Source organism: Petaurus breviceps, unplaced genomic scaffold (assembly GCF_028583685.1).
Source record: "Petaurus breviceps papuanus isolate PSGF00001 unplaced genomic scaffold, PetGlider_PUasm1.0 178, whole genome shotgun sequence".
Taxonomy (NCBI): Eukaryota; Metazoa; Chordata; class Mammalia; order Diprotodontia; family Petauridae; genus Petaurus; species Petaurus breviceps.
Window position 1 is genome coordinate 27,034,291 of NW_027185777.1, and position 17,069 is coordinate 27,051,359.

General features: G+C 38.3%; 1 protein-coding gene across 3 annotated transcripts in view; it reads left to right on the forward strand.

The window, feature by feature from the left end:
• The window catches only part of CCNY (cyclin Y), a 310,615-nt gene that overhangs the window by 276,996 nt on the left and 16,550 nt on the right, over positions 1-17,069 (forward strand). For all 3 annotated transcript variants that reach the window (XM_069086526.1, XM_069086525.1, XM_069086524.1), the window contains one exon: positions 12,007-12,173. In XM_069086526.1, the coding sequence (XP_068942627.1) occupies positions 12,007-12,173 (167 nt within the window). The remainder of the gene's footprint in view (positions 1-12,006; positions 12,174-17,069) is intronic.

Genomic DNA, 17,069 nt, shown 5'->3' on the forward strand with positions numbered 1-17,069 from the left:
ATGATAGTTTTCTCTCTAAGTCTGTTCAATTTGATCACATTGGAATTCTGGCTGCATTTCTGGATTTGTATCTTCTTAACTCCATATCTTCAATCTTCTGGTCCCAGGCAGGTTGGATAAGCAGCTAGGGTGAGGAACAATGAGGATTTGGTTTATTTATTGATGTCATTTGAAAAAGTTTTTTTTTAAAGTTCTTTCCAGTATATTATATCACCTCCTGATGTTTCTAATTTTTTTTAGAAAGTCCATATTGATATTAGATGATATAGTCAAAACTCAAGACTATACAAGCTAAATATTGGCACATTTTTATTTATAATTCAAATGTGAGGCTTTGAGACCTCATTTTATTTGGTGAAGCTATAGATTTAGGCTCTCAACTTTTTGCTGAATTAGGTTTATTGTTCAGTTCTTTCATATTTCGCTGTCTGACTAACAGCAGGGATTTTGGTTCCTGTTACTGAAAGAGATGACTTACCTGCTTAATTTATATGTCTAGAAATACTCCTTTGGTAGAAGTCCTAACCTATCCAATTGGCACTTTTCAATCTATTTTACTTAGCCTGTCGGTGGGGTGGGGTTGGACTTCATTTGACATTAAATATGGGAGGCTCACAGATAGCTGTTTTTCCTTCATTCTCAAAGAGGACCAATGACATCAACAGGGTGATGTCTTGACTTGCAAGTGAATTGGATTTAAGTGAGGCAGGGCTGTGCAAAGTCATCAGCCTCACTATATCCTCCAGAGTCATCTGAGTCCAGTGACAAGACATGGGTTAAGACAACTGGCAATGGCCCCTAATGTGGTGGGAGACCTTGGCCTTTTTAAGTTAAGGTCCTTAGGAGTCTCAGCAAGTTACCCTAAACCCCATCTTAGCTGTAATTTTTTCCTCCACAAAACAAGAATAATAAAAGCACCTACCTCACAGTGATGTTGTGAAGTTTACATGAGATAATGTTTGCAAACTACTTTGTAAACATGTTTGAAAACTAGTTAACATAATTAATAAATTAATTAATACAATTAAATATTCTATTAATATTCTATTTGAAAGAAGTAGAAAGCTTGGTAGATAGAGCCCGGCATTCAGACAGAGTTGGAAGAGTTTTAATCTTAACTCTGCAACTGACTGTCTGTGTGACTTTGAACAGATCACTTGGCCACACTGGGCCTACATTTCCTCATTTGTAGAATGGGGGGATTGATATGATCTCTTTTTTTTGTGATTTAGTGGAATGAAATCATTCCTTGAATCAACTCCCTGAAGAGAATGTGAATGACTCTTTTCAGAGATATTGAGGCTTAGCATGTGGACTTGGCCACTGAGAGGTCAGATTTCTCTTTTAGAGTCACAGAACTAGTTTCTGTGAGAGGTAGGATTTGAACTCAGGTCTTTATGATTCCAGGTTGACCCTACTTACTCACTAGCTTCTATAACTCTGAAATTCTGTGGTCTTCTAGGATTTTTTTATCTTATTTTTTTTTAGGCATTGAGGTTGGGACTTCCCTGGGGTCACACAACTATTAAGTGTCTGAGGCCTGATTTGAACTCAGGTCTTCCTGACTCCAGGGCCTCAGTGCTGTATGTGCTGTACCACCTACCTGCCACAACTTTTTGGTTTTTTAAACCCGAGAGGAGACAGACTGTTCTCTTATCAAACCTTTCTTCTGCCTCTCCAAAGACTTTGTCATTAATCTTCTAATGGTTCTCATGATTTATTTTCTCTGCATCACTGGTCATTTGCCTGCTTGGTGTCCTAAGTCAGAGTATGTCTACTCTTGAGCAGTTGTCTGAAAATGTTGCATCAGCAGCTTTTCCCAAACTGGAGAGGGGCCTGGCTTCTGCTTGTTAACTGTTTCCCTCTAAAGTTTGCCCAGGTAGCTATGTACAGTGCCATAACTTGTTGAAATTTCAGTCCTGCTGGGTGGACTTTCACTGACACACTGGAATCTCTTTATCTTGCTTTTCCATCTTGGGAAAGTTTCCAGTTCCTATCTTTCAGTAACACTGCATGTATTTGTCCTCTTCTCGGAGGTCTCTCTGGGGCTGGTAAAATATCTTTGAACGCCATTGCTCTTTCTAATCCCATTTGGAATAGCAGCCCTGAGGGTTTTTACCTCTCAGCTTGATTTTTATTTCTTTTTTTCTAATTAAAGGGGCCATCCCATTGACTGAATGGGAATTACCTTGCTCAACGTGAGAACCTGAAAAAGCCTTAGCCTAAAAGGGCCAGGGTCTCCCAGTGCATCCTGAGCCATCTCCAATCGTCCTGATGAATATCTGGTCACTGGATCCAAATGGCTCTGGAGGAGAAAGTGAGGCTGGTGACCTTGCACGGCCTTCCCTCTCTAATCAAAATCAACTGCAAGTCATGTTGTCATTTCCATGATGCCATGGTCCTCTTCTAGAATGAAGGACAAACAGAACCAGTGCTTGTGTTAGGCCACCCTAAGAGGGGAGGGCAGTAAATTATGTTAGGACTATGAACGTTGGATCTTGTAAACTAAATAGTAGTAGCCTGCTGTTTGGTGTCATGAATTTATCTTTATTAAATTCTGAGCTGGGAGGAACCTCGGAGACTTTCCATTCCAACTCCTTCATTTTATACTTGGAAGTGAAACTGAGTCCTAGGGAGGACACTTGCCTGAGGTCACACAGGTTAATAAGTACTAGATTTGAACCCATATTTTTTGGCCCAAGACCCATTTCATCATCTCTTGGAGTGCAGTCTTTTTTTTTAGGAAGTTCATCTTGATATTAAATGACATACTCAAGACTATCCAAGCTAACTGTTGGCACATTTTTATTTATAATTCAAGTATATCGTTTAAATCCCATCTTATTTGGTGAATGACAGTTCAGCAAACTTGAAGGGTTTTGATTTTCTGTAAATGATTCACTTATTCAGCAAAGCATTTATTAAACAGATGATTGTAATAGGGCATCTGTTTATGACTTTAGCCTCCACACTGAGGAGGTGGTCTGGGGCTGTGAAAAAGGTGCTGTATTTGGGTTCAAGTTCCCACTCTGCCCCGGTGTGACTTCTGTAGGCCTTTTTTTTTTTTTTTAACAAAATGAAGGAGTTGTATTAGTTGGCTTTCAAAGCTCTTTGCAGCTTTAGCTGTTCACTCTACAATCTGGAGGGCAACCAGGATGGCAAAGCACCATGTCAGTATCATGGGAAGGAACAGAAATGTTTAGACTGGAGAACACTCAAGAGAGATAAGAAGTCTGTGTCACCCGAAGCAAATCCCTTCACGTCCTTATCTGTATAATCAGGTATTTGGAATACATGGAGACCTTTTTAGTTTTAAGTTTGTGAAATGATGTGAAAGGGGGATTCCACTCTTCTACTTGCCCTTACAGGACAAAACCAAGAATAATGGGTAAAAATTGCAGAGAGGCACATTTAGACTTGATAGAAGGAAAAACTTCCTAACAATTAGAGTCACTTGGAAGTGGAGTGAGTTTTCTCAGGTTAATGAGTTCCCCCTCCTGGGGGGTCTTTAGTCAGAGGCTGTATGATCACTTTTTTCAGCTGTGTTTTACAAATACTAAGTACAAAATCATATGTGTTAAATGAAAAAAAAAGTAAGCAAAGTATTTTATAAGGGCTAAAGGGGGATAGAAGAGATCATTTTAATCTTGAACAAGGGATAAGGTTAAGGAAGGCCTCCTGGGTGAGGGGAACTTTAAATTAGGAGAAAAAATTCAGCACACAAATACAGGGGAGGAGTACATTTCAGACACAGGAAGCCGCATTTGGCAAACAACTTTGGGCCCTATCTAATAAGATGAAACTTCAGAGGATAAGATGGGAAGAATATTTAAATTTTTAAAAAAAGCAGCTTTATCCAGTATAAAGATAAAGAGGCAAAGCTAGATAGTTTGAAAAAAAAGATCCTAGGATTTTAGTGGACTGTTACAACAGTGTGATATTATAGCCCCTCATAAAGAGAATCTCCGTGTCCAGAACGAGGACAGTGATAGACCCTGTATACCAGTGGGCCCTGCCCCAATCACACTATATCTGGAGTATTAAGTCCACTTTTTGGTTAGAAGAGAGTGGTGGGAAGCCTTGAGATAAGGCCGTAGAAGGATGAATTGGAAGACAATGACCATATTTAGCCTGGAAAAGGGGAGACTTATGGAAGAGGTATGATCACTGTCTTCAAGTACTTAAAGGATTGTCCTGGGGAAGAGATAATTTGGCCTGTTTTGCTTGGTGTCCCAGAAGACATAACAAAAAGTAATAGGGAGTAGAAGTTGGAGAGAGGCAGATTTAGATTTAAAAGAAGGTGAAACTTTCTAATGATTAGTGCCATCCACAAGTAGAGTAGGCTGCCTTTTCAGAGCTGATAGCTCCTAAGGCAGCTTAGGATATATCCTCAAGGAAGGAACATCTCTCAGTCATGACTACTTGTCAAGAATGTCATACAGGCATTGGTTAGACTAACTGGCCACTGAGATACCAACTTTGAGATTATTTGATTCCTTATATATTAATGTAAATAAAAATCCTAACCCCAAACAGTACACTGCTGAAAGTCAAATCTGTTATCGATTTATAGATCATTCTATAAATTTCATTTTTCTCTGATGCTTTTTACCTTTTTTATAGGTAATCTCATTTTTCTTCAATTTTTTTCTATGTAATCAATCAACAATCACTTATTAAGCTCCTTATCTGACTTAATAAAAAGATTTTGCAGTCCCAGACAATGACATTTTTATTTTATTAAAATAAAATCATTTTAGCTAAAATACCACATCCAGATTTTGATATTTCTTCCATTCTGTCCCTTCCAAGATCTTGCTACAGCCCAAGATCACTTGAACAGATTTGAACTATGTACACTTCTCTAGGTATGGAGGTATATGGGATCATTTTTGCCTTTTCTTGCTCATTGCTCTAGCAAAAACAAGGTGGTCTTTTTTTCTCTCATTCATTTTCATTAAGTCTGGAAAGACTAATTGAACTCATATTTAGGAGTGCTTTAAATGGCAGGCTGAGGAGTTTATAGTTTATCCTCGTGGCCATATTGAACCATTTTAAGTAGGGGAAATTATTTTGGAAAATTTGTTCTTTATGAAAATGATTTTCATGCCTAGCTCTGTGAAGAATGCATTGACCAGTGGTGAGAATGGAGGAGAGAAAAAGAAATATGAAGCTGTTAAAATAGCCCTGTGATAGGTCGTAATAATTTTTGCTTAGGTAATGGTAGCAAAAGATATTATAGAGATCAAACCTCTAACATTTGGCAAGTAAGTTAAAATTTTGATGTTTTCTATTCTTCTAACTTTCTCATTCTGCACAATGAAAATGACATCAGTGTTTTCATCCTGGATAACTGGGAGCAAGATGGCACCCTCAAATAAAACAGGGAAGTTAGGAGGTAGGGAGTAAATGTAGTGGGAAGATGATGACTTCCATTTGGGACATGTTACATGAGGGCTAGAGAACCTAGAGGAGACCCTTGTAGTAAGAGGACATTCATACTTAGGGGGTAGGAGGAGGAAGATGAACCAGTAGAGATGCAATTGATCCCTAGTTAGGAGAAGAGCTGAAAGAAAACTCTCCTAGTTGCCAAGGCAGGACAGAGAGAGGGTATAAAGGAGGAGATGGTTAATAAATAGTTGGAAATGTTTCAGAAAAGCCAAGGAGGAGGATGAGAACTAAGAAAAGGATTGGAATTGGCAGTTAATAAATAGTTGGTAACTGTCTAGTCCCTTTTACTGAGTGATCTCACTATTGAAAATATCTCCAAAGAAGTAAAAGACAAAAACAAAGATCCATTATATACCAAAATATTCATAACCATACTCTGTGATAACAAAGAACTAGACAAAGTGAGGGCTTATTGATTTTAAAATGACTGAAGAGGCCATGGCATATGAATGTAATGGGATTTTAATGTAGAGTAAGAAATATTAAATATGAGGAATTTAGAGAAAAATGGGAGATTGCATAAACTGATGCAGAATAATACAAGTAGAACCAAGGAAACAATATGTACAGTAATTGTAACAATGTAAATGAAAAGATCACCAATTTTAACAATGTAAATGAAAAGATCACCAAAAAGAAGTTGAACTCTGAGCAATTGAAAAATCAGTGAGGGTCCTAGAGTAGACACAGGGAGACATACTTCACCCTTCAGGGCATAGAGGTGAGAGTCTAGTAGGACAATGCGTTGTCAGATTTGATCACTGTATCAGATGCTTTGCCTGATTATGTTTCTTTGTTGACACTCTGTGTGTGTGTGTGTGTGTGTATGTGTGTGTGTGTTGGAGATTGGGGGGATGGATGTGTATATAATGACTCTGATCCAAATACAAAAGTTATGAGTGAGAAGATTTAGGGTATCATTTGTGATCTTGGAGAAAGTAGTTTTGTTAGAACACTAAGAAGAAAAGCCAGAATCCTATCGTAGCTTTCTCCTATTACACTTTGCATCAATGGGGCAGGTCCCTAAGACGAGATCTTCCATTGTGGATGAAACCATCCCAAAATCACCCTCTGGGCTCCTTTTTGACTTTGTACCCACAGAGAACATTTATATATACACTTGAAAACAAAAGTATGTTTAATGAACTGAAAAATCCTCGTCAATAGTTAGTAGCAAATGAATGGAGGATTTTTGCATCCCAGAGTTAAAACATAATAAAAACAAACAAAAAAAATCTTCCTGGTATTTTAACTTGTTAGATCACAATAATAACAATAGCTAACATTTAGCTTATGTGAAGGTTTGTTTGAAGCACTTTACATATTATCATTTGTGAGAATCATTTGATTCTCACAATAATCCTGTGAGATAGAGGCTATTATTATCTATTCCCATTTTACAGATGTGGAGCTTCAATTTGAGAGAAGTTAAATGACTGGCCCAAGGTCACACAGCTAGTATGTATGTGAGGCAGAGTTTGAACTTAGTTCTTTTCAGCTCTGAGCCCAGCACTTTATCTGCATTATGTCACATCATCTCAGAATTTGCATGTAGGTCAACCTTCCTTATTTCTCCCTTCTTCCTGGATCTGACTTTTGGTTTACTCATACTAATGAATTTCTGCTATACATATCTGATACTCCTCCTTTACAACTTTTCAGTGTTGCCCTTTGTATTTCATATTTCTTCCCTCAAAATCTGCCTTAATACCTCCATTTCTCAAGTCCTTCCTAAGGTTTACACTTCTTTCATGAAACCTTCCCTATTTAAATTATGCCATAGACTACATTTTGACTTATCCCACCCCATTCATGAGTATTAGAATCCCTTAGCTTGAAACATTGCCTGTTTGAGTTCTCCATATTACACATAGTTCATTAGCATCATTCTTCCCCAGTGTCCCAATGTCTCTTAATGCCTTTTATAAACAAACACTTCAATACTTTGAGAATAGTGTGAGAACCCATTCTACCAGTCACACTTTCCATAACTTAGCAGATGGTTTTTGAGATTAGTTGTGTTGGAAGAATTAATCACCCTGCAGCCAGTCTTGTGAAGAATTTAAACATAGTTAGGCTGGTGATGGCATTATAGGCCTAGAGCTGGAAAGGTTCTTTGGAGCACAGACACAATCCACCTGGTATCTGTCCAGTGTGGTTGGCACCTGCCAAAGCTTGGGATCTTTTGGCATAGCTTTCCAAAACACATGGATTTCTCTATGCCACAGTCAGGCATCAGAGCAGGGTCTTTTTATCTAGCTGTTTTGGTATACTTTATATATAAAATGAAACCTAAAGTCCAAAAATATATACTACTGGTAGAAATATATGATTAAATTGCTTTGTTATTCTTTTTTCTCTCTTTTTTATTTTTTAGTTTACATTATTCATTTCCACAAGTTTTGAGTCGCAGATTTTCTCCCCATTTTCCCCCTTCTCACCACCCCAAAACAGCGATCCTACTGAATATTCCCTCCCCCAATCTGTTCTCTCCCATATCTTCCCCCATTCCCCTCCAACTTTCCAGTAGGGCATGGTGGATCTCTATGCCCCAGTGCGTGTATCTCTATGTCTGGTCCCATTTACATGTAAAATAATAATACTAATAATATATTTTTAAACATTTGATTTTAAAACATTGAATTCCAGATTCTTTCCCTTCCTCCCTCATCACTCACCCTTACTGGGAAGATAAGCAATTCAATATAGGTTGTACATGTGTAACTATGCAAAACATTTCCATAGTAGATATATTGTGAAAGACTAACTATATTTCCCTCCATCCTATCCCACCCCCGCACTTGTTCTATTCTCTACTTTGACCCTGTCCCTTTTCAAAAGTGGGTGCTTCCAACTTCCCTCCCCCCTAGCCTGCCCTCCCTTCCATCATCCCCCCTCTCATCCCCTTCCCCTCTACTCTCCTGTAGGGTGAGATACCCTATTTAGTGTGTATATCATTCCCTCCCTAAGCCAAATTCAATGAGAATAAGGTTGACTCATTCCCTTTTGCCTTCCCATTTTAAGTTTTCCCTTGCCTCTTCTATATGAGATAATTTACCCCATTCTGTCTCCCCCTATCTCCTCTGATTATATTTCTCTCTCAACTCTTAATTTCACCTTTTAAGTATAATCCCTTCCCATTAAATTGGTCCTATGCCATCTGTCTATGTATACCTGTACACATATATATACACACTCACATATGTATTCACACACCCATATACCCTCCTATATGGACATATATATGTATGTATAAATATATTGTGTATATATATCTATAAACACACATTTCTATTCCCTTCAACTATTCTCATACTGAGAAAAGTTTCATAAGTTACAATTATGGTTTTTTCCATGTAGGAATGTCAATAGTTCAACTTTGATACGTTCCTTATGATTTCTTTTCCCTGTTTACCTTCTCATGCTTCTCTTGTTCTTGTATCTGAATGTCAAATTTTCTATTCATCAAATTTTTATCAAGAATGCTTGAAAGTCCTCTATTCCAATGAATAACCATATTTTGCCCTGAAGCATTATACTCAGTTTTTCAGGGTAGGTGATTCTTGGTTTTAATCACAGCTCCTTTGCCCTCCAGAATATCATATTCCAAGCCCTTCAGTCCGTCAGTGTAGAAGCTGCCAGATCCTGTGTTATCCTGATTGTGTTTCCACAATATTCAAATTGTTTCTTCCTGGCCGCTTGTAATATTTTCTCTTTGATCTGGGAATTCCTGAACCTGGCTATAATATTCCTAGGAGTTTTCTTTTTGGGATCTTTTTCAGGAGGTGATTGGTAGATTCTTTCAACCTCTATTTTGCCCTCTGGTTCTAAAACATCAGGGCAATTTCCCTTGAGAATTTCTTGAAGGATGATTTCTAGATTCTTTTTTTGATCATGACTTTCAGGTAGTCCAATAATTTTTAAATGATCTCTCCTGGATCTATTTTCCAGGTCAGTGGTTTCCCCAATGAGATATTTCACATTGCCTTCTATTTTTTCATTTGTTTGGATTTGTTTAATAGTATCTTGATTTCTCATAAAGTCACTAGCTTTCATTTGCTCCAATCTAATTCTGAAGGAATGATTCTCTTCAGTGAGCTTTTGAGATTATTTTTCCATCTGGCAAATTTGGCTTTTTAAGGCATTCTTCTCCTCATTGCCTTTTTGAGCCTCTTTTGCCATTTGAGTTAGTCTGTTTTCTAAGGTGTTATTTTCTTCAGTCAGGTTGTTGAGTCTCATTTCATAATTTTCTTGCATTGTTCTCAATTCTCTTCCCAATTTTTCCTCTATTTCTCTTATTTGGTTTTCAAAATCCTTCTTAAGGTCCTCTGTGGCCTGTAACTAGCTTGTATTTTTCTTGGAAACTTTTAGTGCAGGAGTTCTTACTTCACTGTCTTCCTCCTATTCCATGCTTTGATCCTTTTTGTCCCCAAAATAGGAGTGTAAAGTTGGATTACTCTGCTTGGTTTGTTTCCTTTGCCTGCTCATGTTGCCACTCAATTACTTGACTTTTGGGCTTTTTGCCACAGTAGAACTCTGCCACCAGACAGGGGAGCTTTTGTCCCAAACACTGGGGTTTTCTCAGCTGCCAAAGGTATTAGTTGGGGCTTCTCTGAAGCCTCCACATGCTCTGGCAAGCTGGTTATAAACCCCAGGACCTCAACCCTGGACCGCAATCCAGATCCAAGCAGGTTAAAGCAAAAGCAATAACCCCTCAGACTGGTCTCTTGGTCCCCCTACATTCTGTAGGCCAAGAGCTGAAGCTGCCATGTGGCACGGCTGTGACAGGTGTCTCAGTGGCTTCTCCCTCCAAGGGATCAAGGCTGGATTGCACTCCCAAACTACTAGATCCCAAAGTCTACACTGCATTGACCTATCACTTTGTCCTTAGCATCTATGGGTTGATACTTCTGGAAACCTCCACAGCTGCTGGTGATCTGAAGTCCAGCCGGCACCTGGTTGTGGCCACCCTGAGGCTAAAACCTGCAGGTTCACGCAGGGCTGGGCTTGGCTCCCAGAGTGCTGTGCTGGCCCCTTCCTGCCGGCCTTTCAGGCTGTCTTCAGTGGGAAGTTAGCTTCTCTCTGTCGCTTTGTGGGTTCTATAGCTCCAAAGTTTGTTTAGGGTCATTTTTTACATGAATTGGAGGAGGTGGAAGCAGGAGCAGAGTGGATGTCCTGTTTCTACTCTACCACCTTTACTCCCCTTTGTTATTCTTTGTGCATGAGTATTGCTAGCTCTCTGTTTTATCATTCTCTCTGAATGCCTTCCATATAATTAGACTGCAAGCATGTAGAAAACATGGATGATGTGTCTTCCATCCATTTTGCTTAGTCTTGTTGCAGTCAAATGTGTGTACTGATAAACTGCTTAAAGGCACTTCACCATGTTTGCTAAAAACTAAAAAAAGGTATATCTTCATTATACATACAAGGATAACACAGGTTCATAAAATGCATTATTCTAGAAGAATTGTAATAGTTACATTTATGCAGCTCTTTGAAGTTTACAGTGATACTTGGTGTATGGTGGGTAAGAGCCCTGATCTTGATGTGATGACCCTAGATAAGTCACTTAGCCTCTGTCAGCCTCAGTTTCCTCATCCATAAAATGGAGCCAATAATAGCACATACCTCTGAGGGTTGTTGTAAGGATCAAATGAGATAATAATTATAAGGCACTTATTACAGTGCCTGGAACATAGTAGGTACTATATAAATGGTAGGTGTTATTTTTGCCTCATTTGAACTTCATGATAACCTTAAGTGGTAGGTACCACAGGTATTATCCCTATTTTCCAGATGTGGACACTGAAGATCACAGAAGGTAAACCTTGCCCATCTCATTCCCTAGCTAATGTCAGAGGTGAGATTTGAAATCAAATTTCTCCTGACTCCAGAATCCAGTGCTTCTTATCTCCCATGTCACAGTATCTCTTTGACGAGCTTTTTGATTTGATGCACCATCATGAAAGATGGCCATCAATATTACTTGTTTGCTTTCAGGATGAATTGTGACAGTTATTTAGCTCTTTCCTCACTGATCTAATTTTTCAGTTTGGGCCTAAATATTTTTAGAAAACAAAACCAATTACAACTATTTTGCCTTCTTTATATTTTCATTGTTCTTCTTGGAGCATTTTATGATATTTGAAAAGGTGTTGGTAATTGTGTTGCATGATATGGTGAGAGCAGCTGCCTTGTGGTTGCTAGGAATTATTTGGTCTCTTTAATAATTCTGGTAAAATTAAATAAGTCAAGCCTAGTAAGGTCACCAGGCCTGATCTTTGTAGGAGACTCCACTGAAATTGTTGAGCCCTTTAGCCTTGACAAACCAAATGTTCTCAAATGGTAGCTCCCTTGGAGTGGCTAGGTGATGCCCCGAATAGAGATCCGGCCCTGGTGTCAGGAGGACCTGAATTCAAATGGTAGCTCCCTTTTTAAAGGGAGATGAAGGCTATGTTTTCAGTACTTAAATATTTTTTTTCTGTTTATGTTGATAAATGAAAAAAAAGCAAACTAAAGTCATTTAGCTCTGGCATTTTCATGTGTTCCCAGGTATATCTTGAAAGACTTTTAACTTACGCAGAGATAGATATCTGTCCAGCAAATTGGAAGAGAATCGTACTTGGCGCAATTCTATTAGCGTCCAAAGTTTGGGATGACCAGGCAGTCTGGAATGTGGATTACTGCCAGATCTTGAAAGACATCACAGTAGAAGACATGTGAGTTAATATCATTTGCTTATCACATAAAACTAACACACTTTCTGAGATGGTACTCATTAATGATAACTAACATTTGTACAGTGCTTTAAGATTTGTTAAATACTCAGTTATCTCATTTAACACTTGGAATGTTTCTATAAGCATTATATTTATCTCCATTTGACAGCTGATAAAACTGAATATGAAAGAGGTTAAGTGACTCACTAGTCACTAGTGAGAGTATCTAAGGTAGGATTCGATCTCAGGTCTTCCTGACCCTAAGTCCAATACTCACCATGCCACTTAACGGACAGCTTTGTGGAGTGACTTGTATTGCAGACAAATACAGGAAGCTACTCCAAGTTTTATGTAATTATGGTTCTCTGAAACTGGTCTTTTTTTTTAACTCAACATTTCCCTACCTCTTGATTTAAAAGGTGTGTCTACCTCAATCATTACACTGGTTTATGCAGAACATTTTAGCTATTCCTATTCAATTTCCCATCCAAATTCAACCTAGACAATAAATCCTGGAGCATATGACTGTGGACTCAGATCCATTAACCAGCATACCTTGGCCTCTTAAACTTGTTTTTTTGTGCCGTTCAGCCATGGATTTGGCATGTCTCCAGGAAGTGAGGCACTCCATTGTCTGGATGTCCTTCAAAGTCTTGAGCTGTTTCTCCTGAGTCTTTAGCAGAGAAACATTCCTTTCCTTTAGTCTTTTCTTTTTAACATGCTTTATTAAATAAAATAGGCAAACTGTGATGGCATCCTTGATATTGAAAAGAGAAAGACAGTATGCAATTCCTTATTAAAAATATAAAACAGATAGTTTGATATTCTCTCCAGAAAGAGCATATTATAAATTCCATGTTCTATTACAGGTTATAGATGTTAAGAACATTTATTTTATGACTTTAATCATAGTATTGCTTGCTAATTGACTCCTAATATGTGGCATTAAAGTCTGTCACACTAATTGAACTAGACAGAAGTGGAACTAAGTTGACCACTTTTAGTTGAACTAAGACATGGTCAAGATATAATTTGATTATCTATTAGAGTATGTAGATACACATGGCATGCTACAGATGTAGGATTGTAGATTTGTTGTTTCGTAGATGTAGAGAGCTGAAAGAAACTTCAGAGGCGATCTTATCTAATACTCTCTTCTTACAAAAAAGGAAACTGAGGTTCCATGGAGGTTTAAGTGAATTATCCAAGGTCGCAGAGGGAGTAATTTTTAAATGCACGATTACAACTCAGATCTTATGATTCTGGAATCATTGCTCTGCTTTGTCCATTCTTCCATGCAGTGAAATGTCCAGTGTGATTATTTTTGAAAAATCAATTCCATATCTATAGGAAACAATAATTGAAATCACTAGTAGAAACAGATCCTGCACATCTGCCTCATCAAACCAAGAACAAAGTAACTTTCATGAATAAGGATGAGTACCAGGAAAATGGAGGGCTGTGATAGTTTGAATGAATGAATAAATTAATGAAAATGCATTTATTAAGCAAAGCGTCATGCTAAATGTTAGGAATACAAACAGAAAAAGGAAGAAAACCCTGATCATAAGGAGGTAATGTACTGAGAGAGGAATGTAAAACATATAGGTGAATATCTAATTATTTTAATAAGTATGTCTGTTGGATGACAAAGACATGGTTTCATGTCTTATTTCTGACATATACTAAATGACTCTGGACAAGTCACTTCATCTGTTGGCACTCTATGCAGTTTTCTAAGAGTGTCATTTAAAGATGAGTTACTGATATACATTGGTGGAAGGAGTTTCCATAATAGGAATTGCCTGATTCAAAATAAATCACAGATCTGGATGCCCTCAAAATTAAATTGAGAGTTTTGGTAAATTTAGGTTTCATCAATGCAGAAACTACTTACCTGTCTCCTAGGAACAGTGGAGAAAGTGTTGGACTTGGAGTCAGGAAGAACTCCATTCAGAGTCTGACTCAGATACTCACTAGCTGTGTGACCCTGGGCAAGGCATTTAATATCTCTCAACCTCAGTTTCCTCATCTGTCAGATGGGGATAATAATAGCACCTGCCTTACAAGTCTGTTGTGAAGATCAAATGATTATAGTAAAGTGTTTCACAAACTGCTATGTAAATACTTGCTATTATTATCATCATAATTGCTATTATTAACCAGGGTTTTATGGAGTTAGATTAGTAAATAAATAGAAGTTTCCGGAGTAGTCTGTTACCCTACTTCTAAATAATTTCTTTCTAAATAACAACAAAATCACCGGAAAACTCTTAATTGATTGTTAGATTCTTTGTGGCAGCATTGAGACAGAAATAAGAATTTTATTTTGGATCCATTAAAGACCTCATCCTCTCACTTGGCCAGTACTCTGTGTGTGGCTACACTCCAACATGACCAGGTTCTGTGTCCAGTCCTTAGCACTGTTGAGGACTATACAGAATACTTGGCTAGAATTCACTTAGCCCCAAAATAGTAGCAACAAATTTGGAATTGAATATGGTTAGTAATACTTTTTAACTTTCATTTAATTTATTAGATTCCACTAGGGTTTATGAATCATGAGTACCTGCTATCCTACCCTAGTCCCAAATAAGGCCTTTTTTTAAAACACTGAAATAGGAAATTTTCAATTGAGTTAAACAACGTGGTTCATGAATATTTTTGAAAGAACCAGAGATAGAATGTATGAAGAGGTTAAATGTACCATTTTAGCCAAAGAAAATTACTGAACTCCCTTGACCTGAACTCTCTGTCCTTTGTGGAAAATATTGTTGACAAGGCTGCCCTGTCCATCATGTCAGCCAATGATCAGAGCATTAAGAATTCTTACAGAAGTTGATGGATGTCTCTAAACATCTCTTGGTGGACAGAGGAAGAAAATAAGTATTTACATAGGCATAGCTTGTTTTGTTCTACTTAAAAGGTCAAGCTACAAAGTTAAGCTAGTAGAAGTCTAAATAATTTTTACTAGCTTGACCCTACAACAGGGTCCTGCTTCTTCCCCAGAAGCTAAGCTTTTATGAGTATGAGAAATAATTAGTAATGCAAGAGGCAATGTGGTGGCATATGAAGACAAGCCCCACCCATCCCTTTAGGGAAATGGATGGGCTTCACTGATGTAGAACATTCTAAATCTGGCCAATTCAGTAACAGGACTAAAAACTCATCAGAAAGTGGCTTGAAGATCTAAATGAATGTTCACAGCATCAGTTGCACTGTCTGTTTTGGAAATCACTCTTGTCACTTGACCACACCCTCTTTTTTTTTCCTGGATACCATCTCTGTCCTGAGATTTGGTAATGTGGCTCTGTCCATGGTACCTCTCCTGCCTGTATCCCTATTACTTCTACTCCATCCCTATCCCCCTTATCAGAACTTTGTTTTGTTTTGTTTTTCCCATTAAAAACACCATCATCTTCCTGATTACTCTCACTTAAAACCTGTATATCACACTCAACCCTTATCCTCACCACCACTCCCCTCCTCAATATCCAGTCACTTGCAAAGTCTTTTCCATTCTTTCAACACACCACATCTCACTTCTTTTCCCTGCTTGTACTACCTAGTTTTGCCTCTTCTCACCCCTCATGTTAATTGTTAGAAAAGCCTTCACTTTTCAATCCATTCCCAACATGATGGTCAAAAGAATCTCCCTTAAACGCATGTCTGAGGACGTTCTGTCTTGACTCATGTACTATGTTACTCCCATTTGCATCTACCTAGCTTGTCATTTATGACTCTTCACAATCTGGAGAGATGTACAAGACACTGCTCTCCTTCCTCCACTCTGCATTCAGGCCAAACTGGGTCACTTGCTCACTGATAAAGTCAACAGTCCATCTCCCTTGGACCCTGGACTTGGAACATGCTCCCTCTTCACTTCCCCTTGGCGTTCAACTTAAGCAATTGAGCATTTATTAAAGTTTTTACCATATGCCAGGCATGGTGTTAAATTCTAGGACTACAAGCAGAGAGAGAGAGAGAGTTCCTCCCCTCAAGGAGCTCACATTCAAAGGGGGAGGATGGTACATAAAAGGAAGCTGAAAAGCTTGAGGGTGAATGACAACCCTTAAATTCTAGAGAGTCAGAAGTGTAGCCTGGAGTGGACTCAAGATGTGACTGGAGGGCGTTCTCCTTTAAATGGAGATTCTAAAAGAAACCTACCAATCAGAGGAAGAGGTAGCAGGGGTGGAGAGGGTACTTCCAGAGGGAGAAGTCTAGGGGTAGAGTCAGCTTACCGGGTACAGAGGTTTTGGTGGTGTGGTAAAGTCTAGACAGTCAGAAGTGCTCCCTGGAGAGAAATGAGATTCAGCTCATGAGTGTCTCCAACAGGAAACTCTTTGTTGTTAGAGCTCTTTTCCTTCGCTTCAAATGATCATGTATTTACTTATCTGTTCACATACTTTGTCCCTTTAGAAGAATGTAATCCTCTCAGGGGAAGGAACTGGTTTAAAAATATGTGTTTGTCTGCTGTCCCTAACACCTGGACACAGAGTCTTGCATACAGTTGATACTTAATAAATGTTATTAGACTTAATGAATTATATAGTTAAAGCTACCGTTTTCTTGTGATTATTTCTGAAGGGGAACAAAGTGTATTTCTCTCAGAAACCTGGGCTAAACAATTGCTTTGATGTATATGTAAAAATTATGCATTTAAATTCCATCATGTCCCAAGATGAAGAAGAAGACACAGTCAGTCTACTAGAGAATGCCTGCTAGAAAGAAGGATTCTTATCCCATATGATAAAGGTTTCTGGCCTTTGAAAGGAAGAATCCTAGAAATCCATTTTTAGAGAGTGAATACAGTGCTGGGCCTGGAGTCAGAAAGACTCATCCTCCTGAGTTTAAATTTGTCTTCAGACATTTAGTAGCTGTGTAACCTTGGGTAAG